Source organism: Chelon labrosus, assembly GCF_963514085.1.
Source record: "Chelon labrosus genome assembly, chromosome: 16".
NCBI lineage: Eukaryota > Metazoa > Chordata > Actinopteri > Mugiliformes > Mugilidae > Chelon > Chelon labrosus.
The window spans coordinates 3,299,190-3,324,677 of record NC_140349.1 but is presented as its reverse complement, the minus strand read 5'-3'; the positions used below and the strand labels follow the sequence as shown (position 1 = coordinate 3,324,677).

At 42.1% G+C, this 25,488-nt stretch overlaps 3 protein-coding genes across 6 annotated transcripts in view; 2 read left to right on the top strand and 1 right to left on the bottom strand.

The window, feature by feature from the left end:
• Nucleotides 1–2,000: 2,000 nt before the first annotated feature.
• necap1 (NECAP endocytosis associated 1) lies at nt 2,001–8,861 on the bottom strand (the record flags this gene model as incomplete). Its single annotated transcript, XM_084563904.1, has 8 exons — nt 2,001–3,967; nt 4,901–4,994; nt 5,214–5,361; nt 5,664–5,772; nt 6,071–6,152; nt 6,243–6,347; nt 6,574–6,674; nt 8,722–8,861. 8 exons carry the CDS (start codon nt 8,859–8,861, stop codon nt 3,913–3,915), a joined length of 834 nt encoding a protein of 277 aa, XP_084420030.1. The 3' UTR covers nt 2,001–3,912.
• A 308-nt stretch (nt 8,862–9,169) lies between these two features.
• On the top strand, nt 9,170–18,250 carry epn1b (epsin 1b). Of its 4 annotated transcripts, none has more exons than XR_014699517.1 (11): nt 9,170–9,213; nt 9,763–9,900; nt 9,991–10,099; nt 10,397–10,552; nt 11,580–11,708; nt 11,974–12,094; nt 12,185–12,360; nt 13,192–14,308; nt 14,495–14,641; nt 14,980–15,368; nt 15,677–15,729. XR_014699517.1 is itself a non-coding variant. In XM_084563553.1 (11 exons), the coding sequence occupies exons 3-11, from the start codon at nt 10,031–10,033 to the stop codon at nt 16,090–16,092; spliced, it is 2,505 nt and encodes an 834-aa protein (XP_084419679.1). In that variant the 5' UTR covers nt 9,170–9,213; nt 9,763–9,900; nt 9,991–10,030; the 3' UTR covers nt 16,093–18,250. The 4 variants fall into 4 exon arrangements, 3 of the variants coding, with proteins under 3 accessions (XP_084419679.1, XP_084419681.1, XP_084419680.1); XM_084563553.1 differs by having other exon boundaries at nt 14,980–15,153; nt 15,677–18,250; XM_084563555.1 differs by lacking the exon at nt 15,677–15,729 and having other exon boundaries at nt 14,937–15,044.
• A 5,864-nt stretch (nt 18,251–24,114) lies between these two features.
• The window catches only part of LOC311501679 (germ cell-specific gene 1-like protein), a 6,592-nt gene continuing 5,218 nt past the window's right edge, over nt 24,115–25,488 (top strand). Inside the window, exon 1 of the mRNA XM_084563640.1 lies at nt 24,115–24,466. Within this exon, the coding sequence (XP_084419766.1) occupies nt 24,271–24,466 (196 nt within the window). The 5' untranslated portion in view covers nt 24,115–24,270. The remainder of the gene's footprint in view (nt 24,467–25,488) is intronic.

The window sequence follows — 25,488 nt, the reverse complement described above, 5'->3', positions numbered from 1 at the left end:
GCTTTGGAAGCAAAAAGGGGAACCTACACAATAATAGGCATAATGTTATGGATGATCGGTGCATGTTCGTGGTGTCTGGAAGGTGAATTCTAACGTTGTGTCGCAAGAACAGCAGCACGTTGCATGTTGGGACTTATCCCAACATGCAGCAGACATGTCCCCATCTCAGCTGGACGTCCAACGTTTTAAACCTGATCCCTTCATCACGCTGATGATGATAGATGAGAAAGTTCTCTGGAAAGAGCAACTGAGCCCTCAGCGAGCACGCAGGGGTATCGAGTGTATTAAAAGTCCTGCATTTCTCTGGTATTTATGTCTGCGAGCCGCGACACCAATCGAGATGGATCTGTCAAAGTGACACGAGCTAGAGGGATGGGGTTCTGGAGAGGTGTCCGTCTGCTCGGTGTGGGGGGGGGGGTGTCGCAGAGCCGGAGCCGACCCATGTTTGACTCTGAAGTCACGGCGATTAGAGAGCGCGAGGTCCGCTCTACAGAGGTAAAAATCTGCACACGCTTCAGATCGGAGATGTCACAACTTTTCAGAACGGGCTGAAGACGACTCGTGTTGCCGATGACGCTCTGTCCGTCCAGCTGTCTGTCGCTCTCTTATTCTCTGTCCGTCAGCAGAGCTAAAAGCTGCCGCTCAGTGAGGTCATGTTCTGACCTCACGCAAGATTTCTCACTTCCACTACGACTTCCACTCTCTCCAGCCGGCCTCCTACAGAGCTGGTCTGAAACCTCTTTTAAAAGCTGCAGAAACACATGTAAAAAATAATTCTGCTAAACGTACAGAAGTATTAACTGTGCTGTCAACTCTGTTTGAGATTAATTAAAGGCAGATTATCAACCATCAGAGTCCCGTTGAGCCCAAAACTTTGAGATCTTTCTATTTTTTCAGGACAGTTTTTAGTGCACGAGGGTTTCTGTGAACATATATACTCCGGCTCTTTCTTTCACACCTATGCACAATCTGTACACCTTTTTCACATATTCTTTGTATATTTTATATCGTTTCTTGCATCTTTGTTGTTGCATCAAACTCCCCAAGACAAAATCCCGAGGATACGTGTCAATAAATCTGATTCTGGAGGTTTCAGCAACTTCAATTTTTTAAACGCCTCACCACAATGCCAGCTCTCTACTTAAGCCAAAGTGTGGCACTGACAAGACAAAAAGAATGCTTCATATTTTATAACTTTTCCGAACTTAATGGAGACTCTGACACAAACACTGGCCTCCAACATAACATATGGGATTATTCTTGATAATAGTATTTCATACTAAATGTTACAGAGAGCAAGAATTTATAAAAATCCAATTAAACATATCTCTTTTCAATTTAAGGTCAATCAGTGAGATTTTATGTTGATCAGCATATTTCTCCACAGTCATGGATGTTGTTTTTTTTATTTGGAGGTTTAAACTGCTGGTGCCAAATTGACCACAAGGATAATTTTGAAGGTAATATGAGAGTTAAGTTGATCTAAGTTTGTTTTTCTAATAGATAAATAGATATTTTTTTGATCCTAAGGGAGATTCAGCATCCAGCTTTAGTTCAAATTCTCCAAATCAGCCTTTATTGAAGTACCAGGTTATTATTGGTGCTGTTTAAATAACATTTAATTCACATTTGAGTCGAAATCAAACATCATTCAGTCCAGATCTCATCAAACTATAAACTAAAGAGGTCATTTAATGATCTCAAACTGACCCTGAGCTTCCTCTATGTCACCACTCACTTCCTGTTCTGTGTCAAACACTAAATCCTCACCTCCTCCCCCCATGTGGTGTCCCCCGTTACGTCACGCTGGTGTTTGACTCGTGTCTCACCCTCGACCTTCACGCAGCGATTAGTGACTCTGTGCACGTATCGTCATGTGCTGAGGTTGCAGAGAAATAGATCACATTATACAGCAGGAATAAAATAAAAACAAACAAGAGCTCACGTCTCCTTGTGACAGGATTTATTGCCTCTTTCTCGTTAAATTGGTCATAAATCAAACGTGTTAGTCCAGTGACTTTTAAAAGCCGGAATGAGAGAGAAATGGGAGACATTTTTTTTTTTTCTTTTTATATGTTAGCCAGCGATGCGAGCGATGTAAACACAACACACACACACACATGTCAACATATCGTCATATTAAATCAGCCCTGTGTGTCCACGTAGGTTCAGTACAACATGTGTGATCTGATCACAGCAAAACCTCAACAAATGGATTCAGATATGACCGTCACAGTCGGCCGAACACATTTCATTTGCTGCCGTTTAGACATTCAGACGAAGCAACACAATCATTTCTTTCCCCCCGATGTCGGTCTCTCTAAAAGGAGTCGTCATTTAGGTTAAGTTCTTCCGTCTCTTAGTGTAATCTCTCTCTGCAAAGAAATAGTTTGACTATTTTTTGAGAAACACAATCGGTGATTTTGTCTCCTTCGACACAGCTAGCCTAGCCGTTCCCGTCTTTATGCTAAGCTAACTGCATGCTAACTCTCGGGAACAGATTGTCTGACCGTTCCCTCGGTCAAACTCTTCCTGCTCACTCACATTTAATCTCATTTTTATTCATCATAATCAGAAGGGACCCTCGTGAGTTCACCACGGCGTCGTCTCTGCACGTAAACATTTCACTTATTAGGAAACAAAATTAAAAAAAAGCAGCAATATAAAACAAATCTCCCTCTCAGAGCTCATCATAAACTTTCCTTTCAGACTGTAATCGCTTTAAATAAGACAGGAAATCTGGAACGTAAAGCCGTGAATCTACCTGCTAACATAAATGTGCCTCAGATTTATCTCATTTATTCACATTTATTCAGCTGGACGGGCCTTTTTAATTACCACCAGTCAAACATAAATCACAGTAAGGAGCACATGTCTGGATTTGACCTCAGACTTCAGCGTTGCGACAACAAAAAACACAAGTCGGCTGATAAATTAAAAATTAAAAGAAAAGCACAGTGGTAAACAAAGATATGATTTCACATTGTAAACATAAACTTATAGATTTAATACATGAGGAAAAAGCACTGTTTCTGTACAGCCGTATAGCTCCATGAGCAAACCTTCCCTTTTACTACCTTATTCTGATTCCTAAATACTGCTCATCAGAGGCCGACTCTTGATTCCTGTGACGATAAAGGCAAATTTAAGCATTAGTTTGCATCAGCAGAGAGATAATCGACATATTGAGCGTTGAGATTTACATTTTTTTGTTTTTATAAATCATCTTAAATGATCAATTTGGCACATTTAAGCCGTGTTTCTATAAATACATATAGAAATAAAGTAAGAAGCAGGCAAGGGCTGTACTACTCCACATATCACAGTGTAGGAAAAACTCCTCCCAGTGAGGTAAAAACATCATTAACTCTTCTTGTTTTTATAGGATTTATACTCTAAATATTGTGATTTTAAACTTTTCTTTTTTAGGAAAATTATACAAGATGATATAAAGTCTGATTTAGTTTGTTCTTTAATTTAAACTTTGCACATGATTCCCAGCAGGCTGCAGTTAATCTAAGGGGTTTTATCTGTAGGTGTAGTACTCGGTGGCGCCTGCAGGGGGAGCTGCTGCTGCTGCTGCTGCTGCACAGACAAACACATCCCAGACCAAAGAGGCAGAGAGCCCCCTGGTGGGGAGGCGACGCAGACACAGGACGTCACAAATAGCCCTTAAATATTAAATTGGGAGATGGCTCATATCACTAAATGGCTTCATTGTTTTAAACTAAACGTGATTCTTTTTTTTGGGGGGTGTGAGGCGACTCTACAGCTCTGCGGCGTTTCAGCGTCTCTGCTTTGGGATCGGTGTGTGAGTGTGTGTGTGTGTCGGGGGAGTTAACTCTCAGCGATGCACGGGAAGCGACGGACACGAGATGAGATGAAAAATCGCAGCCGGGCGGCGACGGGGGCTCAGAACTGGATCCAGTTTGGGGCGTTCTGCGGTCGGGACGGAGCTGGAACAGAGCTGAGAACATGAAGACGTGTTAGTCGTTCTCTAATTATGATTACATGGGATTTACTTCACTACTAAGCAATTAAATGTCAGTAGTGGCGACTATATCCTATAAATTATTGGCAAAACTAAGTGAAAAAAGCTTAAAGAAAGGCTGATAATCTAATCTAACTGGATTCTTGACTAAATAATGTATGAAAAACACGTAAAACACAATATATTAAAAGTGTTTTTCTACATTTCTGCATAAAAATTACTCAAACCATCAGTGGATTTTCACACAAGCCTTGAAAATTGACAAAGAGGACCCAGTCAAACAAATATTGTACTTCATACTACTTTAAAATTAATAATTTGTTCATATCTGTGATGTGCGAAAGTAAGCAATTGATATGATTTAGCTTCATAGCTTCAGTTCTGAGATGTTGGTGGGTTTCCTCACATCAGCTGCTTGCTTCAGGTCCTTCCACAACATTTCTATTGGATTAACTTTGACTTGGCCACTTAATCCTACTTTTGCATCTGACAGATATGTAATATTGGCTAATTTTTCTCAATAAACAAACACAGAAACATAATATTTCTGTTTCATTTGTTTGATTGGGGTCTCTTTGTCAACTTTCAGGACTTTTTGCTGATGTTATGAGTAATTTCTATTCAGTTTGTTCCAATGATGCAGCATAAAACTGTAATCTGACTTTTATTTATGGCCGTTTTGGAAGCAGGGCCTTCGTCCTTCCTGCACAATTTTTCAGGTTATGTCAATGTAGAACTCGTTTTACTGTGGTTATAATTTTGGTGGTATAATTTCCTGGAAGTATTTTAAACTTCTAAACCACTGGTATTGTTATACAGTGAATTATAAGTGAAATAATCCATCAGTGATTAATTACTTGTGTCGTGCATGAAGCAGGTGTCCTAACTGACAGGGAGGTGGTCTCGTACCTTGCAGGAGCAGAGAAGTCTCCCCAAAGATCTGAGCTAGGGTTGGACTGAACCACCGTGTTAGAGTTACTATTGTCCAGCTCCAACAGGCAGCCTGTGGGACGGAGAAAAATACAAAAAACACAGACCTCATTAAAACGCAGCGTACACGGCGACACACGTTTTACTAATTTCCTGCCGCCTGAAGCTGAAAGAGTCGTTTAACAGCCGCTAATTAAGACCGTGACTCAGAAGAGGATCGCTTCAGATCAAGTCTCGTGTCGATGGTGGAAAAATGAAGCCTCAGAAGAAGGAAGAACAGTGGTCGGCCTACCTGTCGCTGTGCCTCCTGTCTGAGGGACTATGTTGTGATTGGATAAGCCTGGTGAAGGAGGAGGGGCTATCTTGCCTCCAGGTGGCGGTGGGAGGAGCCCAAACCCACCTGAGCCTTGTGGGCGGGGCTTATCCCTCTTTTTACCTTGCTGCAGATGGAGAAAAGAGACGATGAAGCAGATTTTTATATTTTTAATATTGAGTTTCTTTATTACATTTATTTTTTCAAAGGCAGACATTAACAGTTAATGGTTAAATTTATGATTTTAGCTTTTAGAACATGTAAATTGTACTATTTTGTACTTAAATTTGTACTTACAGCTATACTTGAGCTTGATAACATTATTTTTTAAAGATCCTACTAATGTCGTGTCATTTCTGATTTATTACCCTCAGTTTAAAACAGCATTTAGGAAAAAAACCTTTCCACATGCGGTACCCTGGATCTCACCCCTATGTTGAGCGTGATAGTCTGTCCCTCCTTGAAGCCCAGGTCCAGCTTCGGTCCTGAATCCCCCAGCTGGGCGCTTTTACTGAGCTCATTCTCCTGTTTCACCCATCTGCAGGAAGCCAGGTACACAAACGCACACCATCAGCGCTGACACAGAAATAAACAAAAGCAGCTCAGCAGTTTTTACAGCGAGCAGATCTCTACAAGACAACATCAGCTCGCTTAGGTACGGACTTGCTTGTGCTGCAGACGGTAAATAAGACTCAGGACAGAAGGTTAAGGACGTCCTGTTTGGATAATGCTCGCCAGGCCTCAGAATGTGTTTAATTTAAATAAATGTTTGAGTCTTGGTGTAAAAGCAGAGTCCTCCTGTCAGTGTATTCTTAAAATAAAACCTCCTTTCTTACTTGAAATGATCCTGCAAAGCCACATTAAAGTCAAAGGCGTCCCCTCGGTCCCCGAAGCCGACTCCGATGAAAGCGCTGCGACCTGCGGACGAGAGTTGCCCCACCGCGTGAACACCGTGAAGCGGGACAAGCTTTCATCTCTGTAGCTTTTTTTTTTTTTTTAAATCCTCACCGTTGTCGTCCTGTATCCGCAGAACAAAGTACCGGCTGGAGTCGCTGACGGTTTCCAGCGCAACACCCGGATACTCCTTCACCGGCGCCTGGGCAAACAGCTCCCCTGCAGGACCAGAGGGTATGAGGAACTACTGAAGCATGCGTGAAGACGGCGGACAAATCATTTCAGCCTTTAATTTAAGGTTTTGGCTGCAGGGACTTGGGACCTAATCACATTTAACAGGTTTTATACTGATGTGAGGCTGCAAAACCAAAAGAATCAGCAGCACAGATGGGTGTTAGATCTCTGTGGACTCAACGTTTCTATAAAAGCATCCCTTAATACGTACCCGAGATCTTGTCCTCCAGTTTGATGAACGCCACTTTGCCCTTGGCTGTGATCCTCATTCGACCACTCCAGTCTGGAGCGTCGAGCTTCCAGTCAGCTGCCCTGCAGAGACAGTTTGACACCCACGTTTGTGGAGCTGCAACAACCGGCTCAATCTCAAAAGTGTCGACTGATATCTGCTCGGAAGTAAGACGAAGAAACGCTCACAGCGGAGGATTTGGATCTAGGGAACTCTGGGGAACGTTTGCTTTAAATATGACTAAAAATGTTGCTGCCGTTTGTCTATTTTATGTCAAACTATGAGCGTAAGAATCCTGACAAATATAAAAATACGATATCCGACGATTAACAAACTGACGCTCTAAACCCCAAACATATTCAGTGATTTATGGTTTGCTAGACGACACTAGTCTGCACTTCACTTGCCTGAAGAACTATTAGAGGTAACTGATCAGTCTAGAGGTTAACTTGATAAAGAATGCTGAATTACATTGGTATTAATCATAATTTTCTTTACTTTTTATCCACTTTGTAAGATTTTGACTGTTGCAGCTTCAGTGAACTTAATTAAAGTTTCACTCCAAGGCTGTAGCTGTGTTGTGGAGTTATAAGCAACGAGTTTCACACTATTACAGTTAAATCTTCGCTAAATGTCTGCGCTACGTGGAGTAAACCAGGAGGACAGAAACATGGAGGTAGAAAAATAAGATGAACCAAGCTGGAATCAATGTGGACAGAGATGTTGGAGACGTGGAGACATCTTGGTTCATCTTCTACTTCTACTCTTATCAGTTCAGTATTGCCAATAATGTCAATGAATGGAACAATAAATACATATTTAAGGTCAGAGCTTCAAGATAAAGAAATTAAAGAAATGTTGACAACGTAAACATAGCCATTGTAAACAGGGGCCATCTTAGAGTCTATTGGGGCCCTTGGGGGAAAAAAATGTCCACATGGTCACAGAGTTGGACACAACTTCTCTGCTAGCTAACTTGGCTAATGTGATGCTAATGGAACGGTGTCTTTCTTTCTTTTGTCTCTTCCTCTTTGTTTTTCAAAATTTTTATTTTGAAAAGCCGTTAACTTAGCACACTGCCACTGCTGTAGTTTAAAGTTTGTTAGCCTTCAGGGGCCCACTACTGTAGCACCGTGTCAGATGGGGGCCCCAGCAGGTAAGTCTACTAGTATCACTGAACTCTTAGCACATTGCCATTGCTGTAGTTTAAAGTTTGCTAGCCCTCAGGGGCCCATTACTGCAGTGTTGTGTCAGGTAGGGGACCCTTAGGGCTGTTTCTTATCATCAGTGAAAACTTTAGCACATTGCCGCTGCTGTAGTCTAGATTTCAGAGGATTAGGGGGACCCCTACTGAAGCACCGTGTCACATGGGGCCCCTTAGGGAGGTCTCCTAATGTCATAAAAATACTAGCACATTGCCACTGTTGTAGTTATAAGTTTGTTAGCCTTCGGGGGCCCACTACTGCAGTGTTGTGTCAGGTAGGGGACCCTTAGGGAGGTCTCCTACTTTAACTGAAATCTCAGCACATTGCCACTTCTGTAGTTTAAAGTTTGCTAGCCCTCGGGGCCCATCCCCCCAAACAGTTGCCTGCTTTGCCTACTGAGAATCTGCAGCTCTGATTATAAACTATGAAACAAACCAATCTTCACATAAGAAGCTAATATCTGTGAATCAGGGGCATTTCGTAGGCGTGTGGGGGCCAAAGGGGGCCTCTACTTTGCCCATGGCCCCTGTGGGAGTTTACTCCGGCCATGCAGTATAAAGCTTTTCATCTGAACGGATCGATCAGAAGTAAAACATCAAACGTCAGACTGAAAGAGGACCTCCCAGCTGTCACAGCAGAGAGTGGGACAGTCCTGGCAGATCGCCCGTATCGACCCGGCGTGATGACAAACACGGTCCCGGTCTCTGACAGCTCGATAAAAGCTCCACAGATAAAAAAAAAAGAAAAAGAAAAATAAAGACACCGAGCTTCTAACCGTCTCCGCCGTCCCCTCATCATCTTCCATCACCCCGCAGCTCAACATAAAGCCAGCACTGTGTCTGCGTGAAACACCCAACCCGAACAACGGCGCCGTTAAAACGATTATTTCCCAGCACCGTGAACGCACCCGCGGGCGTCTCTTTACCTGTACGCTCGGTTCGAGGCTCGCGGCGGGATGCGGTAGACGTTGACATCGGGTTTAACGCACAGGATTGACTCGTACTCTCCCTCGGCCGCCATCTTGATCCAACTGTTATTGATGTGGGAGTTGTGGTTGTGACTCATTTATTCAGTTCTCTTCTGAGGGGGCTAGTGTGTGTATGTGTGTGTGTGTGTATGTGTGTGTGTTTTACGCCAGCTTTACGTTACGTACGTTTACGTTAGCTACAACTTCCAAACCGTTATTAACGGTTCTTTATTTTGTAAGTTTTTGAAAAAATAAATGAATACATTTTTTATGGTCAGTTTTTTCGAAATAAAATATCATTAAAAAACGTAAAAAAGAAAACAAAATAGATAAAAAATATTTGTATTATTTATTTATTTTATGAGGGGGCGTGGCCTGGCAGGTGCTGAAAACGGAAGCGGAAACAGCGACGTGTCGTCTCCTCGGAAGATTCTTGAATTCCTACAGCTGGTTAGTGCCTTATTTTTTTATATAAATCCGCCGTTTCTTCACACAAAATAGCGCGCAATCGGTGAGTGGTGTTTAGAACCGGAACCGGTGGAAGTTTCTCGCCATATAAGCCTTCCTCTGGTGTCTAAATGGTGCTGTTTAAGCTGATTCTCGCTGGCTTGACAACGACGCTAGTTGGCCGTTAGCCATATTGACGGCTGCTGAGCGTCTTCAGTCGCTCTCCGAGGTCCTGAAAACACAAACGGTGCGTCTCCTAAAAGACGTGTTACGTGCAAGGACGACGGCTTACACTCGCCGGGGTTCACGTCTGATCATCCTGTTGCACTAAATAAGATTTATGCTCAGCGTCTGTAACACCAGCCCCTGGATGCTGACCGCTAACTAGCCTTTAGCTTAGCCAGTTGGTTAGCTAAGCTAGAGTTAGGATCTGTGTTTGTCCCTGTGAGTAATAAAAGCTGCCATTTAGAGCAGTCACGCATGCTAGGTGTTGTCACTCGGTGCCGAGCGTCGCCTCAGCTCTTTTTAATGTCGACTGATTCCTCCCTGCAGCTGTAGGATCTGGTTTCTGGCATCCTCAGACAAACCGATGCAGTCAGGAGGAAGAGAGACCAACAGCATGAATGCTCACTGAGCCAGCGGCTGCACACAAGCAACAAACAACCAGACAAACAAGAGGTAACAGAGAAGGTATGTGTTGCTCAGGGGGATGTTTATTTGTAGATTCATCTGTCAGCTCTTTCAGCTTCCTGCATTATTCATATGTTTTCTCTGAACCAGATCGCAGTGGTTTGATTCCCCACCGCCCCCCTGAGACACCATGACGTCCTCTATGCTCCGCCGACAGCTGAAGAACCTGGTCCAGAACTACTCTGAGGCTGAGGTCAAGGTAATAGAACGTGGATGTGTTCAGCCTTTATATTTAATGTTAACATGTTCTGTTGTTTCAGTTCAAGACTAAAAAGAAGACAGAGACATTTAGGAGTTCTGAACTCATGATCAGTAATCAATAATATCAAATTACTAACCAGTATCAGTAGCATGATGGAAGGAGATGCTGCGAGTCCCATGAAATCCTGCCGTCAGCTTTCTTGCATCTCCAACTTTTACGCCTCCACCACCGTCTACTTCTTGCAGCTCTTTAAAACGCTGACGTTTTTTTTTTTTCAATTTGCTCCGTCTGCAGGTGAGAGAGGCGACGTCCAACGACCCATGGGGCCCCTCCAGCACTCAGATGGCCGACATTTCTGACCTGACGTATAACGCAGTGGCCTGCAACGAGATTATGACGATGCTCTGGAAGCGGCTGAAAGACGATAAGAACTGGAGGCACATCCAGAAGGTGATGGAGCGAAGAGAAATGTGTTGTGTCTGTGTTCGGAGTTTAAATCAAGAGCATCTTCATCATGAGGTTAATTCTGAGATGCGAGTGTATTTATGGCCGCCTTTCTTGGACCACGTTTGATAGGTACTCACCACTGCAGACCAGGAACCAGCTGCAGTTGTGTAGATGCTCTGACCCAGTCATCTAGCCATCGCAATTTGGTCCTTTCAGAGTCTCTCCAAACTTTCCATTTGTCTATTTTTCCTCCTTCTCACGTCAACTTTTAGGATAAAATGTCCACTTGCTGAATATTATATGCCACCCACTGACAGGTGCCATAATAACCAGATAATCGGTGTTATTAACTTGACCAGTGATTATTACCAGTCAGTATAATATCACGGCTGTTCAGTGTGTCTTGTTTATTGTGTTTGTTTCTTTACAGGAGCTAATTGTTTGAATAAAATATGCTTTGTAGACGAAGGACTAAATCAGTAGAAAGTCTAGTTGAGCAGTAACATGATCAGGAAAAACTGAGAAATGAAAAATTAATTTTCTCAGCTGCTCTCTGGAGGATGAAATCCAAAGGTGGAGGATCTCAAATGACCAGTGTCCACTATGTAATGAAGTCCCAGTATCGGCTTGCTTTGTCTGTGCAGGTTTATATAATAGCCGTTGTAGTCAGTGAAATTGTTTGGACTAAATCCTTCACAAAGTTAAGATTTTAGTCTTAATGTTTGACTGCAAGTCTCCACAAACCTTAAGGATGAAAATAGTGTCTCCCCTGTGAGAGCACACTCTCTGTTCCATTACATGACATCATTTATTCATCTGGTGCTTAGTAAAGACGTAAACTCCTCTTTACTGGAGGGATGAATGATTAGCAAACGACTAAAGACTACATTGAGATTTGGTATCATTTGATCTAACAAAGTTGTTTTCTCCAGTTAAAAACAAAAAACACAGTTGCATAATGAAAAGCAATTAATTGGTTCATGTTTAATACATATTGGTTCTATATAAATTAAATCTTTTTTCCTCGTAGTCCCTGACACTGCTGGAGTACCTGCTGAAGACCGGCGACGATCGCGTTCTTCTGAAAATGAAAGACAACATCTACATTGTCAAAGCCCTGACGGAGTACCGCTTCATAGAAAAGGACGGCAAAGATCAGGTGACTTCACGATAGTGTCCAAAGCCAGCAGCCTTTTAGCTTCCATTAAACAGTTGCATGCCGTGCATTAAGGTAATCCATTAGCACTATATTATTCATGTTGGTGATTTAGGTTTCGGTTTAGGTTTGCTGTCTTAAACAAATGAAAGAAAACTTTGATTTGAAAGCTGTTTAAAGTAACGATGCTTGACACGTCTAGAGTTTGTGTATATTGTATTTGCTCAAATGGTCAGAGCCAAATCAAATTTTTGTCTCTTTGTCCCAGGGCGTTAATGTGAGAGAGAAGGCCAAGGTTGTCCTCGTTCTCATGGAGGACGATGAGAAACTGAAGGAAGAGAGAGACTTTGCCGTGAAGACCAGAGAAAAGACATCAAAAAGTGCTGCTGGTGAGCCCCTCCATCCTAAAATATCAACGCCAAACACTTGTTCCACTTTTTGTACAATTGTCTTCATTTTCTCTATCCGTCTCTAACCAGCCTCATCTGTGGACGACATCAAAGATGCCAGTTACAAGCCACGTTATGTCGCTGGGGCCACGGGACTGCCGTCCTTGGACAACATACCCTCGGTGGCTGACTTGACTGCTTCCTTCACAGCCCGCAAAGAAGAGCGTCTTAAACAGGAGCAGGAGAAGAAGGAAGCGGAGAGACGGGTGAGTGCATAAGTGCAAAGTTAAAACAAGTAGGTCACACAGTAGCACCAACGCCCCAAACTAATATACTGCAATCCTCCCCAGTACTGCAACACAAAATTAACACTGTCCCACACAGCAACTAAACTAATTTAATGTGTAAGTGCTAGACTATTAATGCTAAATGCTTTAGGTAGTACTAAGTACTAATGATGTTCTGATCGGTATCAGGAGATCGGTATGGGAGCCAATCCAGGCACTCTAAAAATTATCAACTCTGCCTTCAGCCAAGCTCAATTTTATTTAATTTTTTTTGTAGTTTCTTGTTTTAGGTCTGCCATAAACCACAACCACATGCAATGGATATTGTAAATTGTGTTAGCTGTTGTAGATTGTGCAGTGCAGATGTTTGGTGAGGTAGCTGTAGGAGATCGTTATTCAAAACAACTTGATTGAACACCTACAAAAAAGAACACGGCGAGTACACTCAGGCCAACACAACAACAAACACTGAGACAGCTGGAGACGGCGTCAAGGTGAAAAATATTCCAGAGAGTGTTAGGGAGTTTATGGTGTTGGATGACCAGAGCATTTCTGGAGTAGAGAACACCGGTTTTCTGGAGCCAAGGTACCAGCTACCCTCTCCACACTACATCAGCTTTGACAGCCCTATTTATTGGACTGAATCCAGTCACATCCAGGAGAAATTGATGATCGGTATCGGATTGAGGGTCAAAAAAAACTTGATCGGGACATCCCTACTAGACTTCAACAAATCATGTCAACACAACAGGTGTAGTAACACCACCAAATAGTTTTCTTTCTAACCAAATTTCAATTTTACTATCCTAGGCAAAGTTGAGTGAAGACGAGCTGAAATGGGAGGATGCCGGCAAAGGCGATGTTAAAACTGAGGCTTGGGGCGAGGGGGAGAAAGAAGACAAGGAGGAAGTGACAACAGACCCATGGGGTGCTTCCGAAGAGCCTAAACAGGCCACAGATCCTTGGGGGGCTCCTGCAAAAACCGAAGAAGATCCGTTTGCAGCGCCAAAGAATGGAGAAGATCCTTTTACGTCGCCAAAAGACGAACCAGATCCTTTCAGTGCACCGAAAGACGACCCCTTCAACGCGCCCACAACCACGGAAGATCCCTTTGCGGCTCCAAAGGCTAAACCAGATCCCTTTAGTTCATCTAACGGCGATCCATTTAATGCACCTAAAGATCCGTTCAATGCACCGAAAGATCCGTTTAATGCTCCAAAAGCCGATCCGTTCAATGCTCCAAAGGATGATCCCTTTAAAGCTCCAAAAGAGGATCCGTTTGGTACTCCAAAAGATGACCCTTTCAGTACCCCTAAAGATGATCCTTTTTCTGCTCCTGCATCAACACCCCCTAAAGAAGACCCATTTGGTCAACCAACATCAACTAAAGACGACCCCTTTGGTGCACCAACAACACTATCTAAAGAAGACCCCTTCTCTGCATCCAAACCTCCTCAAGACGACCCCTTTGGTGCACCAACAACACCCCCTAAAGAAGACCCCTTCTCTGCATCCAAACCTCCTCAAGACGACCCCTTTGGTGCACCAACAACACCCCCTAAAGACGATCCTTTCTCCACACCATCCAAACCTCCTCAAGACGACCCATTTTGTGCACCAACATCACCCCCGAAAGAGGATCCTTTCTCTGCATCCAAACCTCCTCAAGACGACCCCTTTGGGGCACCGACAACACCCCCTAAAGAGGACACATTCACCGTACCATCTAGTCCACCAAAGGATGATCCCTTCAGTGCCCCTCCAGTGAGCTCACCCCAAGGTGGTGCAGATATGTGGGGAGCCCCGGCCAGTTCTCCACCTGCCACTGGGTCCGATCCCTGGGGGGCTGGAGCCTCCTCGCCTGCTGATAATTCGGATCCATTCGGGGATTCCTCCAAACCTGACGATGACCCATGGGGACCTCCAGGTAAGAAACAAACATATAAAATGACGAACAGTGAATGTCTTATGACGACACCTTTATTCAGAGAGGAACGTTGTGTAATTTGGTGGAAAGCTTTGGACAACAAGAGTATTTTATGACCGAAATAGCAAAGACGTAGGACCAAACTCTTTGTCTTACCTGTTTGAGCCCGTTTTTCTACCCACCCAGCTTCAGCTCCAGTCAGCACAGATGATGCATGGGGTACGCCTGCTCCCCCGTCAGGCTCTTCCCCATCTGGTGACCCCTTTGGAGATGGACCGTCTAAAACCAATGATCCTTGGGGCGCACCAAGCAGCGCAAGTGGCGATGGCACAGGTAAATCAATTTAATACTTATTGAAGACGTGTTTTTTGTCATCCGTCCATTTTTCATTTTTCAAGCACACCCTTGTCTACTTTGCAATAAAAAGCTCTGCTCTGATTTAATCAACTAATTCTTGGTTCTGGGTAGTCCATTTCTGATTCTACTCTTTAATGTCACGATTTTCCCCCCATTTTCTCCATTTCACCTCCATCTTCCCGTTAGCCAGCGAGCCAACTCACAGTATTAATCAATTAACCTTCTCTTCCGCTTTGCTTCTCTCTTCCTCCCTTGACCTGCCCCCGAATAGAAAACACCTTTTAGAGCAGAATTGGACCTCTATTTTATTGCAGGTAAGCGAGCCGTGCAGGAAGAGGAGTTGTACAGAAAGACTGCTTCTTTCTTGGGCTCGGCGGGGGCGTCGCTGGTTGACTTGGACGATCTGTTTTCCCCTAACCCCAAACCCAAACAACGCTCCCTCATCGACACGCCCGCCGCCCAATCGCAAGCCTCCGCCACCGCCGCCGGTAAGGACAGAAAAAACACTTTACTCTGGTTGAGAAAAAACATTTTTGACAAAGGCTTCTCGAGGAATTGTTCGCGGTGCGCTTGACTCAAACGGATGCATGACCAACCTCCAAGACAAATCAGACATTAGTCACTCGACGTTGATGTTTCAAACTACTTCTGTCCAGAGAGAGAGGGATGGAGGCATTGTGGCCCGACAAATAAATATTTCTGAGTAGGTTTGTATGGAGACGCTTATTGTGATCATGTGTTCTGCCTACCAGTCCCTCCCCTGTGATCTCGCTGTAGTGTTTAGGTCGTCGTCGTGTATGTGTGCGTGAGCGTGAGCATTAGTGACCTATCTGAAATTACTCTGTACAGAGACTAGTGTATATTAACCAGCAGATATATAAATATATATATATAACTGTTTTCACCCCTCTCTCTTTGCTGCTCTTTGCTGGAATACTTCAAACTGTATATTCCTCCCTCACTCCTCCCCCTCATCCCTCCATCCTCCTGTCGCTCTTCCTCATTTCCCAGGCGCTCTCAAAGCGAGGGGCCCTGTGGTAAGATCAGGGGTTTTTGGTGAAACGTCATCTCCGTACTACAATCCCTTTGGCTCCACTCTAGCGCCCTCCCGTGGCGCCCCTCCTCCTGCTTTTGGAGCCGCCAATCCTTCCAGGGAAACTCCCCTGTTTCAGCTTCCGTCACACTTCGGTGTGCTTCAGGCAGCTCCTCCATCTGGAGTGGTACAATCCGTTTCTGTTGGAGGGAACCCGCAAACAGAACTTGGCTTGAGCTCCCCCCGTGGAGGAGTGGGAATGGTGCAGTCCGGTTCCTTTGGAGGGATTCTCCCTGCAGGAGGGGGTTCCACTCCGCAGACCGGAGGTGGAGTCCTGTTTGGCAGTGGGCTGGATGAGGCGCTCAACAAAAACAGCAACCCCTTCCTCTTCTGACACCTTCAAGGTGTTCTTTCATAGATCCAAATCGATAAAGGTTTAGGATTTTTGGACGAATATGTTCTGCACGTTTTAGCCCTCGCGTCAGACACAAGATGACGGAGAACTTTCTTGTGCAGCCACTAGTTTCAGTCCATCTTGTTATAAAAACCAGCACATTTTTCTGTCTTTATGTTTGTCAGTATTAATCTCTTAGTTATGCACCTGTTTGTTTTACAAGGACGACTTGAAACTTGAAAGCTTTTGTTGTTGGAGTGTTTTGGAGTGAACCAAGAAAGGATCCCCAAGTTTTGGAAACTTTGACTAAAATGCAACAGTGGGTGCAATTCATTTATTATTATTCCTGTGATATACACACAGATCTGATCAGATATATGTGTTTACACCAACACATCAATCACTGGAGATGCTTAATTGTAAAGTGGTTCTGCTGCTGTGGAGAAACAAATCTACTGGACATAGAACAACAAGAGAAGAAGAAGAAGATTCTTTCCCTAAACTTCATCTCCGACCCTGATTTGATTAAGTTTAAGAAGATGACCAGGAGGATGAGAAGAAAGAGAAGAAGATTTTGAAGTGGAGGAAGATGGAAAAGAAAATACAAGACAAAGGAAGAGGAGGAGGAGGAGAAGAAGGAAAGGAAGCCCAACCATAAATTGATTTAGTAGAAGAAGATGACCGTGGTGTCTCCATGTCTCAGACGTTGCTGTCCACGTGGATTCAGGCTTTGCTCAACTAAGGAGGACAATGATAGGAGGAAGGAGGAAGAGAAGAAGCCGTCTGAGGAAAATGACAAGGGAGGAGGAAGAGGAGACGTTTTCATGAACTGATGGAGAAGTTGATGAACCGAGATGTCTCCACGTCTCCAGCGTTGCTGTCCACATGGATTCCTGCTTGGTTCTTCTTGTTTCAATAGCTGGTTGTTTTTCTACCTCCATGGAAACTCCTCAACCTGATGTTTACTCCACGTGGAGCAGACGTGCTCAGAGAGAACGGATTTATTCCAGAAACCAGAAGATTATCAAAGGTTTACTCCACCACCACCACCTCATCTCCATCTCTCCATCTGTTCTGATTGGTTTTATTCTGATTATTAGAGGAATAGTAGATATTTGTCATGGAGGACTTAAATCAGTGGCTGCCTGGAAGGTGTCAAACAGAACCTTATATAACGTGCACTAATGAACAATAACTTAAAAAGGCCAAAACATGCAGAACAACTTGACGAAACCCTGAGACTTGCCTTACCCCAAACCCTGACCTCTATTTAGAAGAGAAAAAAAAAACATTCACAAAGTAAATGTATTCCACATAATATATAAATATATATATTTCCACATAATATCTGGAAAAACTTCTGATTCTGAAACACTGAGGGCACATGAGAGCAGCGAGTGAACAGTCTGTATTTGAGTGTTGTATGATGTATGAGTGTGTTCGACCTGTGTGCAGTGTATATTGTGTTGATGTAAATAGTGGAAGTAATCATGGACCTTGAGCTATACTGTATATCAGAGAGTGTTACAGCCATGAGCAACTATTTATTGATCTATTTATTGACTGGTTTATTGATTATTGAAGGCCTCCAATAAAGAATCATTCAGGTTTTCGCTGCAGCGTCAGGATAATGATCTCAAACGTGATCGGCTTCGTTCAAACACTTCTTCTCTGTTTATGTTTGTACTCATTCAGTCTTCTCCGTTTCCTCCAGGATTAGACCTGAAACACAAACGTATTATAATGTGTCGTTTGGCTGCAGCGCTGGCGAAATAATAAATGAATTTAAACAACTTGTTTAACGTGCATGCTGTCTGAGCGGATCCTGTAATCGTCTTGTCTGTATCTTCCCATATTTCAGCACACACGCGAGCAACGCGTACGATATACGAAAGAGAAATTAAAAGCTGCAACTTTCACTTCATGTAGCTCTGCAGATCGTAGCAGGACCGGTTCTAGTTTGAGTAAAATTAAAGCCACACCGGAGGCAGACGAGGCCGATGACTTTCTCTCTTTGTGTTTTTAGTTTCTCAGTTAAATGTTAAATCAGACTTGAGTCCACCTGATTATTTAATTTTGTATGAAATGGATTTATTTTGCTGTGTATCTAAATTAAGAGCTGTGTTGTAAAGTGTTGACGGTGCATTTATTTGAGAAATAAAACAGCACGATACGCAACGCGTTTACTGTTCTCACTGCTCAAGACTTTAAAATTGTTCAGCTTCTTTAAATGTGAATTTTGCTTTTTTATTTATTATTGTTTTGCTGTTTTCTTTGAGCCTAATGTTGTTTTTGCCTCCAGGTTGTAATTTGCTCGTTGTCACCACTAGATGGCGACAAACACACATTTAGACTGAACTAAAAGGAAACGCTTCTTCCACACATTTAAAGTTTCTATAATTTGCATTTTAAAAGCAATATTTTTATCAGGATAAACTTTATTATTCTTTGACTTGTATAATAAATATTTAATTATTTAGTTAAACTTTACTGTGTCCAGGATAAAATCATTTTACCAAACTGTTAGAAAACATCACATTTTTAGAGAAAGGTCCTTTCTATGACTATTCTTTGTTTTTCTAATTAAATTCAAAACGATGTTAAATTAAATACGTCAGATTTACCCAATGCTATTTACCCTATTAGTAAATTACATTTATTTCTCGTTTTTCTTTTAGGGAAATAAATATTTCTGCCTCCTTAAATGACAAACCCTTATGTAAAATTATTTGTAATTAAATACGCATCTAATTAAATAACATTTCATTGAATTAGAGTATTTAAGTATTTGAAGGTATTTGTTTGGCTACCCACCTACCGTTTCTTTTTTTTTAACAATTTTTCTTTTTAGAGTGTAGAAATGACAAACAAGATGAGACAACATCCGGAAAACAAATCTGAACCAAAGACGTTTTATCCAAGTCTAAACTTCTAAATGACTACATGACTATGATTTGTTAATTAGCAGGTAGCCATCTCTAATTTGAGGTATTTGTTTGGTCTTTCCATTGTTCTTCATTAGAGTATCATTCACTGGGGAATGAAAACTAATTCCTCTGATTCTAGGTGTGTATCTGGTCGTTAACAGATTCTAGTCAGGTGAGTTTCAGGTGTGCACCGCCCACAGGTGTTCATGATAAAAACCCGAACTCCTCACCAGGAGCTACATGGATGACACGTCTTCCAGACGTCTTTGTTTTGGCTTTAATATCAGGACGTACCCTGAGAACCTCTGAGGTTCTACAGCTAAACTTCAGCTTATTCATTCACTCATCTGTGAAGAGGAGTGGAGCCAGATGAGGCAGGACTTGGGAGGGAAAGGGATTTTGGCAGTGAGTTATCTGAGGACACGATTACGCAACCTAAACCAAAAGTCTCGTCATTTCTAATTTACTGCAACTAAAAATACTTTCAATAGTTTTTTTTTTTTTTTTTTTTCCTGCAGATCAGATGCAGTTTAAGAGGCTGAACCTCTGTTCTCAAATTTCATTGGTTCGTTTTCTCCCATCATGCAGCACATCTCAAACAAAGACATTGTGATAGAAGCCACATCCAGTATTTTGTCCTGGATTTTGGGAATCTTTTCAACTCTTTTTATCGTTCTTTCCATAATCTTTTTTGACATGAGACAGGGACAGGAACTTTAAAGCATTTTACTTTGTGTATATGACAAAAGTTGTTGCAACAATTGGGCAGAGTCATGCAAACTGTACAAATAAAGTCCAAGCAAAAAGGTAGTCCAACAGAAAATCCAAAAAACAGACAAAACAAAAATAAAATGTGAAGTCAAATGGACGGATATGCAGAACTAATGTAAAAACAAGACACAGGTGAAGACAGGAGACTCTGACCACAGTACAGACAAAGACAGGAAGTTAAATGCAAAAATAGAGAAAACAGACTGCAAAATAAAAAAAGTAAACCAAACTGGATGATAAAAGCTCCTGAACCATAATATCATGACGTTATCAGAGTATTTATTTTTACCAAATGGAATTAACTGCCAGACCCAAAGCATGAGCCGGTAAAACCTGTTTGAAACCTACAAACATGAGACTAATTCTGCTGCAGAATGACATAAATAAATCTAATGTAATCTCAGATTTAAAGGGTTCAATAATTCCTGTGTAGGTATATTTGTGCTGGTGCACGCAAAAACAGACTACTTTTAATCCTCGCTTGTTTTCTAGATTCATCAGGTTTCGTTTTCTTCTCATCTACATCACGTTTTGAAATGAGAATAAAACCTTGAAACCTCGAGATTGATCCAGATAAATGTCATTATTTTACTTTTCTGTGCATTTTAATGCGTGTTTTGGGCATCGTGTGCACAAAAACAAAGAAATGCATTGCAAACAAAGCTGAAAACTGAATGAACTAAACACAGACTCTCTGAACCAGCCCCTGAACATATCGCTACACTGGTCTGCCTTAAGAGGGGTCAAAGTTCAAGGAGCAGCAGGATGTACCACAAGCCAAGCTGTCCCGTTTCACACTGTCAAATTAAAAGCTATAGGATAGGTCAGGAGGGTTACGTGTGAGAGAGGAGGCGAGATGAAGGAAGAGAATGGGGGGCGATAGATGGATGGATGGATGAATTGACCCAGTGAAGGGAGCAGAGGGGAGGGAAAGTAACAGATGGACTTGGGAGGATTAGAGGGAAATCTGGGTGGGTTTCTGATGGAAACTCACCCAAGACGGAGGAGGGAGCCATGAGGGAGCGCACAAGGAAAAAAGGTGAGTCCAAAGTGAGGTGGTGAAGGAAGAGAGCATCTCCTAAAACCAAGACACGGTGAGTTATTTTAGTTTTCTTTTTTAAAATTTTGATTAAAAGCTGAGCGCCAGCAGCAGCAGCAGCAGCAGGAGGAGGAGTATTTGGATTTTCTAATCATGAGGGAAAAGATTTGAGCTCAACATAATGACACAGAGAAATAAATATATAAATAACATCTTCAACTTTTATCTACTGTGAATCAGATGCTTTTATGTGCAGAATCTATTTATATATAAGTTAAACTTATAAAAGCTGCTCTGTTACTAAAACTAGAAATGTGGCTCTGAGCTGTGTTTGTTGATTTAATCTCTAAATCTTCACACATTAATGCCGTGGAAAGGTGTGAGGAGGAATTATGTTCAGCACCGATCAGTCAGCCGTGACATCAGTGTGTTAAAGGGATTACAGCTGATTTGATGGATGCAGTTAAACCTCAGGCCGATCACCACGGAAAAGGTTAAATCTGCAGTGATTTGATTGAAATGTGCGTTTGGCTCAGCACGCAAACGCTGCTCAGAGGGAAACTCTGCAACGGCACAAATACACCCGGCTGAATTTAGGTTAAATGAGACAAAAAACAGGTCGATCCAGAAGACAGAGGGTTTGTGTTAAAGTGAAATCTTAAACTTAAAAAGTGAAAAAAGCGACTGATTTGTTGTCATTAACATAAAACCTGTTTAGTTGTAAATTTTTACATGCGTTAATGTTAGAGACGTTGTTCTGGTTATTTATGTTATGTTTTATGCATTTTGTGCTCGAAAAAGTTCCTGTAGTTTATCACAGTCATTTAAAGTTTTCTTTAATACTTTTTAAAGTTTAAATGTTAGTGAAACGCTTTGTGATGGCCAGATATCATAAGACATAAGGTATGAGATGAGATGACATAAGATGAGATCATATCAGATGAGATGTCTGTAAAGCGCTTTGTAATCACCTGTTGTGTAAGATGAGATAAGATGTCTGTAAAGCGCTTTGTAATGTCCAGTTGCTTAAGACGAGGTGTGACGAAATGAGACGAGATAAGATATGAGATCTCGTTTTGAGGTTAAATGACATGAGCTAAGATGAGTTGAGATGAAACAACCTAACACAAAATATGAGAGACAGTTGTGTGAAAGATACAACGAGAAGAGATAATAAATTAATATTGATGATAAACGAGATGAAACGAGATAAAATAACATGATATGAGTACCAGATTAGATGAGATGAAGTAAACTGAGATGAGATCATACAAGATGAGACGAGACAATATAAGACATTGATGAGATGAGATGAGATGAAATGTCTGTAAAGCCCTTTGTAATGACCAGTTGAGTGAGATGAGATAAAACGAGATGGGACACAATTAGATATGAGATGAAGTAAAACAGTGTGAGATGAGACAATACAACATAACACGAGATATGAGAAATGTCTGTAACGGACAGTTGTGTGAAAGATGAGGCGAGGTGAGGCAATCAAAGTTTATATAAGATGAGATGAGATCATACAAGATGAGACAAGAGAATATGAGATATGATGAGATGATGAGATGAGATGAGATCAGGTGAGATGTCTTTAAAGTGCATTGTTACAGCCAGTTGAGTGAGATGAGATAAAACAAGATCTGATGAGATGAGACGAGATAAAACAAGATCTGATGAGAGATAAGTTATGAGCTAAAATGAGATGAGATGAGGCAACATAACACAAGACACAAGAGATGTCTGTAAAACACTTTAACAGCCAGTTGTGTGAAAGATGAGACGAGATAAGGCAATAAAAGTTAATATGGGATAAGAGAAATGATGAGATGAGATAAAATAAGATGATATGAGGTAAACTGAGATGAAATGAGATCATACAAGATGAGACGAGACAATATAACACATGATGAGGTGAGATGTCTGTAAAGCAATTTGTAACGTAAAGTTGTGTGAAAGATGAGACGAGATGAGGCAATCAGAGTTAATATAGGATAAGAGAACAGATGAGATTAGATAAAATAACATGAGATGAGATGAGATGAGATGAGATGTCTGTAAAGCGCTTTGTAACGGCCAGTTGTGTGAGATGAGATGAAACAAGATCTGATGAGATCAAACAACACAACACAACGCAAGATACGAGAGATATCTGAGACGAGATAGAATAAGACGACATGACACGACAAGACGTGATGAGATCAGAATCAGAATCAATAAAGTCTTATTGATCCCCAAATGTGTACATACTTGGCCATTGATCCCCAAAGGTCAATTTAGGTTGCAAAACTAAAAACAAAACAAGATGAAAAACAACTTGAACCAACACTACGCCTCCGCCTGCACTTAGGATCAGGTTAATTCAAATATTTCCATTATTATCTCATCATTTCTGAGACATAAATAATCCGTTTAGCTTCAAAACACGATATAATTTACATTTTAAATCAGAAACCAAAGACTCAGACGTTCCATCAGCTACATGGAAGACTTCAAATTCAGGAGTTATAATCTAAAAAAACAAGTATTTAGGTCGAACAAGGTCAAGATGCTACCGCCTTCAAATTCATAGACAATCTCCAAACAATACATGAAACTTCCTTTGAGTTGAGCAGATTAAAATGTCGTTGACTTTCCGTCGCCCTCTGTGGAGTAAAACGTCGACGGACTCATGGCTCCATTCATGAACGACTCAACCTCCACCTCTTAATCCAGATGTTTGCCTCTGTCTTCCTCTCAGGTGGCGGCCCAGACAAAGACAGCAGGACTCATTAATCTGATCCACCTAACCCAGAGAGATTAACACAGATTACCGGGGCCCAGGAGGTAGAGGGCCTGAGACGGCGGACTAATCGCCCCGGTCGTGAGCTCAATCCGTGCAGAGGGGTGGAGGAACAGGTGGAAGATGTGGCCCTGAGCGCGGGAACGATTAAATCCGCCGGATAAGATTTAGACTTTGATCTGAGAGGGGACGAAGCTCGAGTGTCAGGAAACATGGGGTAAATGTGACGAGACAAACAAACGTCTGCCGCCACAACCAGAAGAAACAAGTCTTTGCTTTCCTTCATGATTCCCTCTGAGTGACAGGAAGAGGAGAGAGAGCTGGAGTCCCTCCTTCAACCTCTGGCCTGCACATCTGTCTCTTCTTCTGTCTTTGTTGCTGATTAAATCCCTTCATCTTCCTCCGACCTCCGAGCTCATCGACCCTCCTTCCAACGCTTCTCATCTTCCCCTCTGACCTTTTGCTCCACTTCTCCTAATCCCCTTCGCTTTTCTCTTTCCTCCATGAGTCAATCAGCTCCTCTGATCCTCGTCCCGATTGGTCCCCGGAACCCGTCGGGCCACGGCGGCCATTTTTGAACCGGGTGCTGGTCTGAAAGCGCTCTCATCGACGACCTTTTTTTCCTCCTTTGGGTTTAACTGGAAAGAGACGCCGCCATGCTGGAGAACATGTCCCGGCGTAACCGCTCCCTGCTGTCCCTGTCCCTCACCTCTCTGGCCCTCACCCTCTCCGTCTCGGCCTTCTGCACGTCCTACTGGTGCGAGGGGACGCACAAGGTGGTGAAGCCGCTCTGCCTGTCGCCGGTCAAGATGAAGAACTGCGGCCAGAACAACAGCCAGCCGTACACCACAGGTGAGGAGATGCACACCTTCAATTTCCTGCACTTGTCAAAACATTAGGTACACTAGTGAACTGTAACAGCCCTGCACTAAATCTTCCTTCATGATGCATTCACTAGTGTACCTAATGAAGTGGCAACTGAGTGTGTAGATATGTTTTTATCTGTCGCTACTACACTTGAAACCTTTATTTGAAGTCTTCGGTCTTTGTGCAGCTGCAAGACAACGTTAAAGCCCTCCATACTCGCTCACACGCCAAAACATTAGGTACACTAGTGAATGTATTCTAAAATAACAGCCCTGCACTGAATCCTCCGTCATGACTGATCTGATGTTCAGTTGATGTTCAAACAGCGTCAGAAGTTGAATCGACGTCTCTCTCAGTTATTTTGAAACTAAAGCTGAACACCAGAACCTTTAATGCACGACTGTTATATTACAATGCTTTCACTGGTGTACCAGTAAAATGGCGAAAGAGTGCGCATGGCTGAGCAATAGCTTAGTTTAAAATATCTGTAATTCAAAACTTGTTTGGAGAAACTGATTATCTCTAAAGTGAGTTCCAGATATTAACCCTATACATTTAAATATAATTCATTAGTTGTGATTAATAATTTACATTCTGGATGTCTACAGTTTAAATATAATAATGAATTAGCCAAACTTTAATTTTTTAGCTTCACATGATGGATCTATAGCTTTTTATTTGACACAGTTAAATGAATTCATGCTTGCAGCAATAATTTAAATTGTCTACAGTTAAACTTGGATTGAACGTTTTGAAAAGTCCATAAAATAAAACTTTAAACTGAGTTTTGACATCAGAAGATGTTAAAAACTCTTGGAATAATGACCGATCAGATGTTTCATTGTGATAACATACTCTGTTGGAAACTCTTCTTCTGTTTTCTCCACATAGTATTTATATTTATTTATTTTTTACACGATTCTCATAATCCCAGTTTTGTTGCTAATCTCAAATCTCTCTGTTCTCTGGACTTGTCATTAGTTTCCATGTATTAGCATGTTTCTCTG